Source organism: Taudactylus pleione, unplaced genomic scaffold (genome assembly GCF_031769625.1).
Source record: "Taudactylus pleione unplaced genomic scaffold, aTauple2 ptg000845l, whole genome shotgun sequence".
Classification (NCBI taxonomy): domain Eukaryota; kingdom Metazoa; phylum Chordata; class Amphibia; order Anura; family Myobatrachidae; genus Taudactylus; species Taudactylus pleione.
The window spans coordinates 4,558,447-4,572,905 of record NW_028285247.1 but is presented as its reverse complement, the minus strand read 5'-3'; the positions used below and the strand labels follow the sequence as shown (position 1 = coordinate 4,572,905).

Sequence of the window (14,459 nt, the reverse complement as noted above, 5' to 3'; positions counted from 1 at the left end):
GGTGCCACAGCCAGGGGAGCCCTACAACCGGGCCCCCCAGCCGCAGCATCAGTCCTGACCGCTAGTCAGCCCAATAAAGGGGTCCCCCTCTCCAGGGCACCTCTGGCCTAGGCTGATAGCCCGGGACTATCCCCACCACCCTAGGGCGGTGGCTTGATAGTGTATGTAGTGAGTAAAAAATAGATTTATAATTCTGACATATACAGGACCAGTGATCACAGTAAGCCATTATATGCGGCAGTAGGTCCATCCTGCCTGAGCTGAATGTTTTTATTTCAGATGTGGACTTCATTCTAGATTATTTGAGCAAGTTTGGGAGTCTGGAAAAGCATCAAAAGAACCTTGCACTACCCTGTACATATTTGTACAGATTAGTCTCCTTATGCTTTGGATAGTGTAATATTATATCGTATTATTAATTGACTCTATAGATGGTTTATATCAGTGCACCCCTAACAGTCATTACTAGCTCACACATTTTAAAAGATCAACAGGTGGTGCTAATTATTTCATTTGTGTCACTGAGGGGGATCTTAAAATCATGTAACGTTAGTATTATATGCTATTTCTATTGTGATCATCATGGTGTGGGCTGGGGAGGGGGGTTTCCAGGCAACTGGAAATCCCCCCTGTTTTGCCTATGTACAGCTCCAGCCCACAGGAGTGGGATGGCAGGGCTACTCCATTGAGGATAGCGGGCTGATGCCATCTGAAGATGGAGTTAGCTCTGAAAAATTACATACCATCCCCATAGAAAACTATAGGGATGAATCATCCGATCTAGTGAGGGCTGGTGGCCGGAAAGCAGGAAATATATCTGATAAACTCTGGCATTCTACCTTGTATCCATTACATTCTAGTGATACTTAATTTTGATCTTAAATATACGGAAACAGCAGTTTCTGCATGTTTTGAAGGCAGAATTATCATAATACATACAGTATGCCCCATAATGTGATTGCTTATAATACCCTATTGACCCCTAGGGCCCTATGAGCCAGTTTCAGAAATCTATTCTTACCGCATCACTTATTACACTGAATGTCATCCAGTCTCAGCTGCCACCTAGCGGAGACAGAGTATAGCGCACCCTGTATTGTGTACTCAGACAGCGTCGTGTATCAATACGCGCCAGGCCGGAAACAGGAAGTGACGTGTGGTGTGTGAGCCGGGAGGCCTCCCTCAGCGCTGGTGGTGGGCGCCTGCTTGTGAGAGGCCGGTCGGGAGGATATACATCAGGTAAGAGGGGTGAGGGTCGCCCTGTAGTGTATAGTCCGTCTCCTTAAACACGGGGAGGGTTGTGTGTATGAGAGTGACCGGTGCTTGCTGCCTTCTTATAGCATGTGTCCGTATGTGAGGGTCTGATTGCCAAAGGACTCCTAAATTGTACTCATCACACTCTGGGGGCCAGATGTACTAAGCCCTGAAAAGTGATAAAGTGGAGAGTGATAAACCACCAGCCAATCTGCTCCCAACTGTCATTTTTCAAACACAGCCTGTAACATGACAGTTAGGAGCTGATTGGCTGGTCGTTTATTACTCTGCACTTCATCACTTTCCAGAGCTTAGTACATCTGGCCCCCTGGGAGAGATGTATCAAACCGTAGAGAGAGATAATGTGGAGTATTTGCTCACAGCAACCAATCAGCTTTTAGCACAGTCTGTAATATAACATGGTTGCTATGGGCAACTTCACTTTATCTTTCTCTATGGTTTGATATATCTCCCCCTCTGTGTGTAATTACTGGGGACACCCTAATGTGTTTACAATGTATCGCCCCTCTGTATGTGATTCCTGGGCGGCCACTGTTATGTATCGGTCCTATGTGTGACTGTTTACCAGGGATCTCTTCATTATCTACAGTTTATTAATAAACGCCTATACGGATCATAGGGGCCGTTGCAGAGTTGAATGTAAGTCGTCCTTAAGTTCTCCTGCATTGTGTGCATGGAACTAAATGTGTATATTTGTATGCAGAGCTGTACGTGTCTCTGTGGCTGGCCTGCCCCTAGCCATGCACTTTGTTTCAATTGTTTTTTTGCGGCGGCTTTCTGGGTGCCCAAAAGCAATTCAATTGTTGCTCCATTAGGGAGCGAGCAGCCGTAGTGCTGTCATTTTCTGTTCATCCCCTCCTGCGGAGGCAAGCAGAAATGTGTTTTAAGTCCTGGTTTTGGGCGCCCTAAACTGGACTTTTAATGGGTTTAGCCATTTCACGCTGCTAAACCCGGTCTACTTGGCTGTGAAGAGCACGATAATTAGTGGATGCCCAAAAACATTTGAATTGCAACATTGGGCACCCATTAATTACCACAATGTAAAAAACAATTGACCCCTAAGTCCGCACGTGCACCGACCCTCATAAACATGGTTCAGCATACCTTCTCTGAAATAAGCCTATGTGAGAGCACATCGTTACTACCCAGTTACGCCCACAGTTGCACATGCTTGATTCCGGGGCAACTGTATTGTGTACCATGTATCCATCACACCACTATATATGATTGCCTCTATTATGCTTACAATGTATCCATTATACCCCTCTCCTCATTAATGTAAATATTGGAGGCCTCTGATGGGTTCAGTGTATCCATCCCTCCTTTATATGTGACTTCTACAGATGCCCTAATATGGATTCAAAGTGCCTATCCATATGTGATTGTATACAATAGAGCCCCTCATTGTGTTCCATTTATTAATTCTCCACTTATATTTGATTTACCAGGGAGACCTGCACTGTATTCTGTTTATTCATCACCCCTTATATATGGTTTACCAGGGAACCCCTCATTGAAATTGTCCATCACTTTTATATATGATTGGAGCTATACATTGATAATTACCACATCTCTCAGCCATTTATCCCCTCCATCCACTGGACTTACCTGTGTTCATAAAGGTAAGTCCTACCTCTCTTCACTTCTACACCATACAGCAACTGCTTATGCTGCATTTACTTTCTTGTCCCTGAACTGTGTGGTAGGTTCTCCTCTCCTGTTATTGAGTACCTGCCGCTCTAATCCGCGTTCCCAATACTCTGTCAGTGTTTGTCATGGGGGACTTGTGTCAGGAGGTAGGCAGTTAAAGGGGAGGTGAAATGGCGGATGAGTGGCTGCAGTTATTTAGGACTGTAACTAGGCTTAAGATAGCTACACACTGTCAGATTTTTTTGATCGGGACGATTTTTCGGAAAATTCAAAGCCCCAATATCTGTGCTAGAAGCTAGCGATTTTTTCACCACACTGATTTTGCATATATCCACCCACAAGGCGGATGACATAGTGACGGAAGAACATAGGAAATATGGGCAGATTATACTGCTTTTATACCTAAATTCCGGGTCTGACACTGAGGTTGGAACAGGGTTCCAAACCGGATCAGACCCGGAATTTAGCCAGCGCCGACTCAGGATATTCCCAAGTCGGCGCCGTTCACAACGCAGCCGGGTCTGCAGTGACCCGGCTTTTCTGGCATTGAAGTGGACGCTTGGAGATTACGTAATCTCCAAGCGCCACTGAAGCCGGCCAATCGGCAGGCATGCGACACAATCCAGGTCATCATGACCCAGATCGTGTCGTTTACACTGCAGGGTTTCACGCGTTATTCCCGTGTAAACCCTGCAAGTTACCTGGGTTGGATTGCTGGGTCACTCCACCCGGGAATCCAACCCTGTCCCCTTTTACACCAAGGAGCTACCTGGGTTAACCCTGCAATAACCCGGGTTTTAGCTCTGGTGTAAAAGCGGTATTATTGAGAATGCACACACACTGCTTGATATTGGGAAATTGAGGCGAAGATTTTCGTTCTTGACCAACAGATCAGATAATGGAAGGAATACGTTTGTGGGTGTTTTCTAACCATTTCATCTGTGAAACGCTGAAACAATCGTTCATTCACACAGTATGCAATAAATCAGCCCGATCACCCAATTATTCGCATATCAGCCCAATAATTGTATAGTGTGTAGGTAGCTTTAGTCATCAAGTGGCTATTGTGATGGAGGGGTAGTTATGTCCTAATAGAAAATTGCAGTGTTTAGTGCTGTAAATCGTTCAATAGCAATAATGCAGAATTTACAGCACTAAACTTCACGATTAGCCTTATATTTTGTGTACAAAAAGTATGGTGGTCGCTCACATCAGCTTAATGACATTGCACAGGTGCTTGAAAAGGGCGGGGTTTACACTGAGCTACAGAAAAAAGTGAGATTCCTTTCAGCACACTGCAGCAATATCAACCAAAATACTTGAATCCTACATGATAATAGAAATTCAGAGGTATTAGTTACATATATTTGCAAATATATGAATAAGCGCCAGGCCAGCGTCAAGGCTCCTCTATACTGGCATCCCTAAAATTAAGGGGTTCACGTGAACCCCTTTCTAGTGTTTGGGAGCAAATTTGTATTGTTGTTTGCTCCCATACATTACCAGATTTTCATTCCAACCAGACAGATATCTGACAGATAATTGCATAGGGTATGCTTGTATAGGTATTGTTTTATTTTTCTTATTGGGGGATACTGGATACAGTAGTGGTTCATAATATGGTGGCAGGAGCTGGGCACTATTTACCAGCAAAAGCTTAACCTCCTCTCACTCAACACCCTCATTAGATGTCTGGGAACATCAGTAGGTTTTGTTGCCTGCCGCAGCCGGGTGCTTTTTTTCTTGGCTACCTTTGGTAGTTGCTTTATTTTTTTTAAATTATAGTTTTTCACTTTTGCATGGCATCCTTACTAATACTATAAAGAAGAGCCTTGGAATTTCTTTCACCAAATCACCCACTGTATTTCTGTGTAGTACTACTGGCAGGGGAGGGTGTCTTTATAAAGTACCACAGAAACTCTGAATTAATATAGAAAATTATTTGTATCACCAAGGAAAGTATTTTGAAAGCTATTTTAGATCAATATCCAATGCTAAGTAGTGTAGACTTATTGGAATATAATGTTCAGAATCCTTGTTGCTTCAAACTTTTCAGTTTTAATAGTTACCAATTAACAGAACACTCTCATTGTTTATTTGTTGCTTGAGGACACTTTATTGAAATGTTTTAGGACATCCGTTATTAAATGTACTGAGGATATTCAGAGTAAATCCTTTCTTTTAGGTTGACCCACTCCAAATGGGGGATGAAAAAGACAACTGGAAAGTAAAAACGCTGGACGAGATTTTGCAAGAAAAAAAAAGGAGGAAAGAAAAAGAGGAAAAAGCAGACACGAAGCATAACAAGAATGTAAGCATCTTGTATAGATCAGTAGTTCCCAAACTCAGTCCTCAAAGCAACCTAAAGCTGGCCATACACCAGACCAACTTTCCTCCAACCATCCAACTAGGTTGGTTGGAATGAAAATCCGGTAATGTATGGGAGCAAGCTGCTCCCAAACACAAGAAACCACGAAAAAGGTCATTCAGGCCAGTTGTTTAAATCCGTTTGATTTAAACAAGTTGTCTGAATAACAGCATTCGTCAGTTTTTCAGTGTTTGAGAGCAAATGGCCGATTGTCATTTGCTCCCATGCATTGCTGGATTTTCATTCCAACCAACCAAAGTGGAGGAAAGTTGCTCTGGTGTATGGCCAGCTAAACAGTCCACAGGTGACTTAATTAGTACCTCAGTCAATTTGATTATACCAGTGTTGGTTAACCTTGACACTCCAGCTGTTATGGAACTACATAACCCAGCATGCACTGCTACAGTTTTGCTATTAGGGCATGCTAAAACTGTGGCAGGGCATGCTGGGATATATAGTTCCACAACAGCTGGAGTGTCAAGGTTAGCCAAGACTGGATTATACCATCTGTGCACAAGCATAGATATCCTTAAAACCTTGACTGTTAAGCTGGCCACACACTTGTTCAAACAGCAGTTTTTGTTTAGTTTCCGGCATTTGGGAGCAAATTGCTGATTGTCATTTGCTTTCATTCCTTACCAGATTTTCATTCCAACCAATCAATAAGTTGGCTGGTTGGATGTAAGTTGGTCTAGTGCAGTGTTGGCTAACCTTGACACTCCAGCTGTTGTGGAACTATATATCCCAGCATGCCCTGCCACAGTTTTAGCATGCCCTAATAGCAAAACTGTAGCAGTGCATGCTGGGTTATGTAGTTCCATAACAGCTGGAGTGTCAAGGTTAGCCAACACTGCACTAGACCAACTTACATCCAACTACCCAACTTGTTGATTGGTTGGAATGAAAATCTGGTAAGGAATGAAAGCAAATGACAATCAGCAATTTGCTCCCAAATGCCGGAAACTGAACAAAAACTGCTGTTTGAACAAATTGTTTAGATCAAACATTTAACAAACTTGTCTGACAACCATTTTCATCTGTTTTCTGGCATTTAGAAGCAAATTGATGATCATCATTTACTCCCATACATTACCAGATTTTCATTCCAACCAATCAACAAGTTGGCTGGTTGGATGTAAGTTGGTCTAGTGTGTGGCCAGCTTTAGGGTGCCTTGAGGACCAAGGAGCTGATTTGTGAGCTGCTGATCACAGATTCCCGGTGGTCTGGACCCGTACTGCGCTCAGCCAGCCGAGGATCATGCAGTAGATTTGATGTTGCGTCCATGCAGCTCCGATCATTAATGCATGCAGGAGGCATAACTCCTCCTGCTGCAGTCACATAATAGCAAGGACGGAATTTCAAAGCTGTTTGTGTGCAGCCTTGCAATTCCTCTACTGAATGTGCAGCATATATGTTCTGTTGCTTGATATAGTCCCTACAACAGGGGTTCTCAACCACGGTCCTCAAGGCATACTAACAGTTCAGGTTTTAAGGATAGCCATACTTGAGCACAGGCAATTTAATTAGTACCTCGGTTATTTTGATTAAACCATCTGTACTTTAGCATGGACATCACCAAAACCAGGACTGTTAGTGTGCCTTGAGGACTGAGGTTGGGAATCACTGCCCTACAACCTCCAATTTCTTTGGCAAGTGATCAGCTATTGTTTAGTAATAGCTTTACTTTTTTTTAACAGGTACTGTCCATTGAAAATGGGAGCGTAATAGATGCAACTTGTGCAAAAGCTTAACAAGCTGGGAGTTATGAGTGGAGCGTTGAGTGGATTGACCCTTTCTTCTTTATATACCATAGTACCATTCTAGTTCAAAAAATATATTCTCAGTTTAAAGATGACCCCTGCAAGGATTTTTAAAATATTTAACTTTGTTTTGTAATGAGCTATTTTAGTATAATGTTTTATGATCTGTGTTTGTCCTACTTTACCTTTCCAAATCCTTCCCTGGTTAGGCTGATGATCGTGATTCCAAGAGAGATTCCTTGGAAGAGGGGGAGCTGAGAGATCACAGGATGGAGATTACAATTAGGAATTCCCCTTACAGACGTGAGGATTCAATGGAGGACAGGTACAGACATCGGGGGGTCACAAAACATTAGGCTGATTGTTATCCCCTCAGAATTAGTATCTTATTGCATTGATCAGATATAGTGGAGTAGTACTTTAATGCTACGATTTTATGCACGTGCCCCTTGCCAGAGCCCGGAGGCAGTTACATGCAGCTGTTTTACCCAGGTCCCCTTTATCTCCTTAACTTTGGCTGAAAACTGGGGGAGAGGGTGACCACAGGCGGCGGCTGTAGACTGTGATGGTCTTTACAGCTCTCACACACACATTGCCGTTTTAAGCCGGTGATCTAGATTGGTTTTACAATTCAACAGTAATGATTCATGCTCCCGTTAGTTAAAGGTTTTCTGTTGGTGCTATTCATACACTTATTGGCATAAGCAGAGTGCAAGCATATTAATACTAGTCTGCTGCTTTAAGGGCCTAGTATGCTTTATCTCTTTCTCTGTCTCCCAGAGGTGAGGAGGATGACTCACTGGCCATCAAACCCCCTCAGCAAGTTTCCCGTAAAGAAAAATCCCACCACAGAAAAGATGAGAAGAGGAAAGAGAAGCGTAGACACCGCAGCCATTCCGCTGAAGGAGCTGGGGGTAGGTGCATTGGATAACTGACTGGAAGGCTGCTATATTTAGGGATATCTTCCTTCAGTCACAATTGTGTTACAAATAGCTACGGTACTTATAAGCTGAGTAAACCTCTAGGCATATATTATATATCGTGACCTAAAGATCAGAAATGAAAGGAGACTGAACTAAAATCTGCTTCTTCCAATATTCCGCAGTCTACAGTCATTGACACAATTTAGCATTTAACATACGATGAATAAACAAGTGTGTGTTGTGCTCCCTATATGTAAGTGGCCATGTTACAGTACTCTACAGATTAAAGCAATGTTTTGCCTTAAAAAAGGAATTCATGAAAAACAATTTGTTTACCTGTTGTACATTGCTACAGTAACGTTCCTGCATTGACGTTTCTGTTATACTCCATTCCCACAATAACTGCCTGATGGCCACTTGGTACCACAATACATACTCTGTAACCCTTTCTGCCTTCTGTGTTATTGTGGTAGTCATTTCAACATTCTATTGTGTACTTCTATTGTAATAATTTCCAGATAGTATGTCAGATGTGTCCCTACGTTCATATCTCTGAGCCCTGGGGACTCTACAATAAAGGGACATTTAGATTAAGCTAGCAGTCAGGTAAAGGTTCTTGCTGTGTAGAAGTGTCACACAATGCAGTTCCCGATGTAAGTTGTCATTACAATTCATGTAAGGAAGCAGTTTGCAGGACTATCAAACTTCTAATTAAAGTTCAAGAGTGATAGCTGTAAAAGCCTAATACAATTGTGATTTTGTCAATAACCAGGTAAATATGTACGAGTTAAGGAGAAAGACAGAGAACATGAGAGGCGAAAGAGACACAGAGAGGAGCAAGATAAAGTTCGCCGTGAGCGGGAGAGACAGAAGAGGAGAGAACTGGCCAGGGAGCATTCCAGGAGGGAGCGGTAAGAGCACATTTGTTATTATTCAGACAACACGTGTTACATCGTAATATTCACAAGATCGCAGATTATCAGTGCAATAAGACCCAGAGTTTACTCAGGAGAATGCATCATATCCATTAACTAGACTAGTGGCATCAATTACTTTATTACTATTTCCTAGTATGTATGGCAATGAATAGTCTTTCAGTGCACTAAATGGATATACCCACTGTCTACATATGACAGGCACTCTAAGTGTGAAGTGTGTTTGTATAGTGTCACCCATCTCTAGCAAAAGTTAAGCAATATGTTTCCTTCCAAAACTTGCAATAAATGAACCACTGTGAGGCCTTATCTAGAGTTAGCAGTTAATAAAGCAGTAACTATGGTGATCTTGCCTTCATTTTATAGTATAATGTACATGTACATAGTGCAGGTTCTTTTATTTGTCTTTTGTTTTTTTTTAATTAATGATTTCCAAAACAAAGCTGGAATGAAAAAAAAAAAGGGGGTGGGGTCAATAATGGGGAAACACACTTCACATTTGCATATGCAAATAATGACCAAATACACTCGCAGGGGTCTTCAACTTTAGGCCCTCCAACTGCTGTCGAACTACACATCCCAGCATGCCCTGCCACCTTTTTGATGTAACAGCATGCTAAAATTGTGGCAGGGCATCCTGGGATCTGTAGTTCCACAGCAGCTGGAGGGCCAAAGGGTGAAGACCCATGAAATACAGGATGTCACAACATTGGAGGTACAGTGGTTTAAGATTAAGTTCTTTTATCTAAAGATGGATATGTGTCTAGCGGTGTTGGGCACAGGATAGGTATGCATCTAGTGGTATTGGGCAGAGGGTAGATATACGTCTAATGGTAGAGGGCAGAGAGTAAATAGGCGTGTAATGGTAGTGGGCAAGGGGGGTAGGTATGTGTGTAATGGTATAGGACAGAGAAAGCTTCACATATATATTCAGACCCGCTTGCAAGCGGGTCGATGTTTGGGCCCTGCGCATGTGCCGCGTCCATCGTGCGCGAGCCCCGACGAGCGACTGAGCTTCAGTCGCTGCAGGGCTCGCTACAAGACGGGGCGGCTGTCGATGGTCAGTGACAGCTCGCCCCGTTTTGTAGGTGGGTGGGGGGGGTGGTTGGGCAAACGCAGGCATTCCCTTAGGAAGGCCTGGCGTTTGAGGGCGGACCTATTGACATCACTCGTGATGTCAGTAGTGGACTCCCTGCTCTATTAGAGCAGGGAGTCCACCCGGGCTTGTGGCAGCCGAGACCTTATCCCAGGGTCTCGTCGCAAGCCCGATGGTTGCGATAATCGTGACGGTCTCCAGGCCGCTCGCACAAGCTGTGGGTGGACACCCACAGCTTTGCAAGCGGCCTGGAGGAAAAAAAAAAACGCCCACAGACCTTGCGAGCTGCCTGCGGCGCCGAGCGGGTCTGAATCAGGGCCATAGTTTATTATTATTTGACGTGATATAAGGAAGTCCTTGTGATTTTGCCACTGAGCATTTTCAGAAGATTAATTGGGGTGTAGTGTTCCTGCTAGGCTGTTTTCTTCTTAAGGGTTCACAGGAACTACCTTGGGGGTATGTAGTTGGAGTAATCCATTGCACCAAACAGCTACAGCTTTCAAGCCCTATATACCCAGCCACAGGCATTCAGTTCTTTTTGTTTGGTGCTTTGCAAGGATGCACCTCTTATAACAGCAGGGCAGTCCTAGGCTTTTATTATTTTTTTGATGTACCTTAGTTTTTTTTTTTAATACTACTGAGTTGAGTTAGTACTAAGCGTCCAAAGGGACACAAGTACTACGACTCCTACTACCTTCGCTGATGCCGAAATGCCAGCTCCTGAACAGGGTAGGATTTCGGTGAGTTTCAGCGAAGCTTGGCTAGCAGCGACGCTGGGGTCCGGACTGCAATCTGGTTGAAGGAGATGACAAGGTAAGGCGATTCCTCGCTTGCGGGGAATTGTGCACTGCAGTCCTGGCTTCCAGTGTATGAGAGGCATCATAGGTTTTGCGGGTGAAGGGCTCGTCAGAGTGCTTCACTAAGGCCGCTGGGGCCCTACCGTCTGACGACGGGGATGGGTAGTAGATGCACTAGTAATCGTCTACTACTGTGAGGCCAGCATACCCGGCCGTCAAAATTGCAGTTTAGGGGAGATAGGCGCTCCCCCAACCAGACGCAACTTCCTGTGTGGGTTCCCGTGTCTGGTTTGTTATTCATGAGCACCTCTTGTATTGAGGCGCTCGCAGTTCACCTATGGTGCGCTGCTGAAAGCCGTTGGTTCTCATAGGTGTGGGTCAGTCTCCCTGTACGTCTCTCCCTTGGCTCAGGTGTACAGTACTCTATATCCTACCAAGCCACCGGGGGTTTGGTCAGTTGATTCAGAGCCCATTTGTATTGGGATATGAAACTATATTTGCTGTCTTTTATTTTCTAAACTATCAGATATATCTATCACTGTGTTTCTCCTCATCCCTCTGTACAGGTGTGTGGAGTTTTTCATTGTCTTACACATTTATTTGTGATGGCGGTCATATTGCATTTATACCTTATATACCTGTGATACATTGTTATGTCTAAAAGCACGGGGAAGAAGGAGTTTGAGCATCCTACGCTGGTGGTATGTAGATCCTGTTCATCAGGTTTTCTGAAAGATGGTCTGTGTAGGGCCTGTTATAAACAGCCTCTTCTCCAATCTGGTACACCAGCACCTGCACAAGAACCACCTTGGGTGGCCTCTTGGTCTCAGGTTGTCGAATTTAGTGGACCGTGTAGCAGCATAACAGGCTCCTGCAGTGGTGCTGCGTCCCTCTTTGGGGGTACCCACAACATTTTCATTCTTCTATTTATATGTCTCCCATGAATCCTTTTTGGTTTGATGCTTATGCTCACTCTAGTCAGAGTATGCTGCCGTCTGTAACCGCTCAGCAGGTAATGCAGGCGAATAATCCAATTGTGGTAAAACAAAAGCATAAGAGAGTATCCCCCAAGCATTGCCTCAGGATCCTCACACAGTATCATCAGACTCTGATACTCAGAATACCGGTTCTTTCTCGGTTGAGGAGGACCACCAATCCTCGGTAGATGTCCCCTCTCTGGTGAGAGCAGTTAGGTCTGTCCTAAGTATACTGTAGAGGAAGAGGAAGTTCCGCCTAAATCTAAGACTCCAGTCTTTAGGCGTCATAAGGTGGCAAAGGATTATTTCCCTCAGTCTGAACAACTGACGGATCTCATGTCTGAAGCATGGGATACTCCAGATAAGCGTTTCCATGCAACAAAGAATTTAACTTATCGGTACCCATTTTTACCGGGTGAGTGTAGCAAATGGGAAGTTACTCCAACGGTAGATGCTCATGTGACAAGGTTGACCCGGAGTTCTACATTACCTATCCCTGCCGTATCATCACTTAAGGAGGCTACAGATAGAAAACTGTAAAATTATTTGAAATCAGTTTTCTCATTATCTGGAGCTATTACCAGGCCAGCTATGGTCGTAGCCCGGGTGGCCAAGGCTATGGAAGAATGGACGACGTCTCTGGAAGATAGTATGCCAGATGCTACTAGAGAACAGCTGGCAGATATAGGGTCCAAGAAAGCCCTTGAGTCTTTACCTTTTGTTGGGATGGTACTGTTTGGGCTGGAATTAGATAACATAGTGATGGGTCTGGCGGCATCTAAATCTGCTGGGTTGCCCTCTACGTCTACCCCTAAGTATAAGCAGACGTCCTTTTTGTCCTTTCGCCTGCAGGGAAGGGCGAAGGGACAGTCTTTCTCTAGACAGGATATTTCCCGCAAGAAAACGCAGACCAGCTGGACGGTAAGTCAGCTGCCTGATGGAGCAGGCCTCCCCCTGGGGGATCTTGGGGTAGGAGGCCGACTTCTTCTGTTTTCTTACCCCTGGCATCAGACAGCTACGGATGCTTGGGTTCAAGAAGTGGTCTCTAATGGGTACGCCCTAGCGTTCCTGAGGCATCCCCCTCAGACGTTTTTTTTTTTTTTGTACAACTCTTCCTTCAGACCCAGTCAAGGCCTTGGACCTCCAAGAGGCTATTTTAGCCCCCCTGAGGTCGGGGGTTATAATCCCCGTTTCTATGACGCAAAAGGGAAGGGGTTATTCAAATTAGTTTCTGATTCTGAAACCAAATGGGTCTCATCGTCCTATTCTGAATTTAAAGTCTCTCAACAAATTAATCCATGTACTGTAATTCCGTATAGGAAACCCTACGGTCGATTATGCTAGCGATGGAGCCTGGAGATTTCATGGTCTCCCTAGACATACAGGATGCATATCTGCATGTACCTAATGCACATTTTCACCAAAAGTTTCTGAGGTTGCGGTGGGTCAGCAACATTATCAATTTCAGGCTCTGCCCTTCGGGTATTCACCAAGATTATGGCAGTCATGACAGCTCATCTCAGGCGACAAGGAGTCAGGATACTACCATACTTGGACAACCTCCTGATATTGGCACAATCTCCGGAGGTTTTGCAATGCCATCTCCAAATGACCATTGCCTCTCTACAGAAGCACAGCTGGATAATCAATTGGAAAAAGTTTTCTCTTTCTCCAACTCAGCAGATGGTACATTTGGGGGCGCTGCTGGATTCTCTCGGGCAAAGGATTCTTTTACCAGTGGACAAGATTGCTGCCCTACAAGTACGGGTATGCCAACTGCTCCGCAATAAGAAAGTGTCAGTTCACTTAGCAATACAAGTACTGGGGTGCATGGTATCCACCTTCGACATGGTGGCTTATGCCCAGGTCCATTCCAGGACCCTGCAGCGATGGATTCTGTCTCATTGAGATGGTCAGTATCATCTAATAAGATCTCAAATGATCTGCATCTCGCCAGAATTTCGCCTTTCCCTTGCATGGTGGCTGCAGATGACTCATTTAGACAGAGGTCACCCATTACGGATCCCAGATTGGGTGCTCCTCACCACAGATGCAAGTCTGCGAGGATGGGGCGTGGTTGACAGGTCGTCGCACCTTTTAGGGAAGATGGACAGCTCAGGAAAGTCGCCTGCACATAAATATTTTGGAGCTTTGTGCAGTGCACAGGGCGCTCTTTCTGGCGCAGGAACTCCTTCACAGCAGACCTGTCTAGATTCAGTCCGACAATGCAACCACAGTGGCCTACATCAACCATCAGGGAGGCACACAAAGTCCGGCAGCTATGTGGGAGGTGGCGAACATTCTGGTTTGGGCACAATGCCATCTTCCAGCAATCTTGGCAGTATTCATTCTAGGAATCCTCAACTGGGAAGCGGACTTTCTAAGTCGTTAGGACATACACGCCGGAGAATGGGCTCTTCATTCGGCCGTCTTTCAGTGCCTGGTGGACAAGTGGGGACTGTCGGACGTAGACCTTATGGCATCACGTCACAACCACAAGGTCCCCAGGTACGGGTCCAGAACAAGAGACCCCTCAGCCGCCTTCGTGGACGCTCTGACGGTGAGGTGGGACTTCAGGTTGGCATACCTGTTTCCTCCGATCTCCCTCATCCCAAGGGTTGTCGGAAAATTCAAGCAGGAAGGCGGAAGGCTAACAGTCTTAAAGGCCAAAGGTTTT

General features: G+C 44.7%; 1 protein-coding gene across 6 annotated transcripts in view; it reads left to right on the top strand.

Moving 5' to 3' along the window:
- Positions 1 to 1,129: 1,129 nt before the first annotated feature.
- LOC148474417 (cyclin-dependent kinase 11B-like) overlaps positions 1,130 to 14,459 on the top strand; it is a 61,839-nt gene continuing 48,509 nt past the window's right edge. For 3 of the 6 annotated variants that reach the window (XM_088458654.1, XM_088458655.1, XM_088458652.1), the window contains exons 1-5: positions 1,131 to 1,239; positions 5,111 to 5,236; positions 7,264 to 7,379; positions 7,835 to 7,968; positions 8,750 to 8,888. In XM_088458654.1, the coding sequence (XP_088314780.1) occupies positions 5,126 to 5,236; positions 7,264 to 7,379; positions 7,835 to 7,968; positions 8,750 to 8,888 (500 nt within the window). In that variant the 5' untranslated portion in view covers positions 1,131 to 1,239; positions 5,111 to 5,125. Of the gene's footprint in view, positions 1,240 to 2,723; positions 2,898 to 5,110; positions 5,237 to 6,991; positions 7,380 to 7,834; positions 7,969 to 8,749; positions 8,889 to 14,459 lie in introns of those variants that run through there. The other 3 variants (XM_088458653.1, XM_088458656.1, XM_088458657.1) reach the window with 3 other exon arrangements.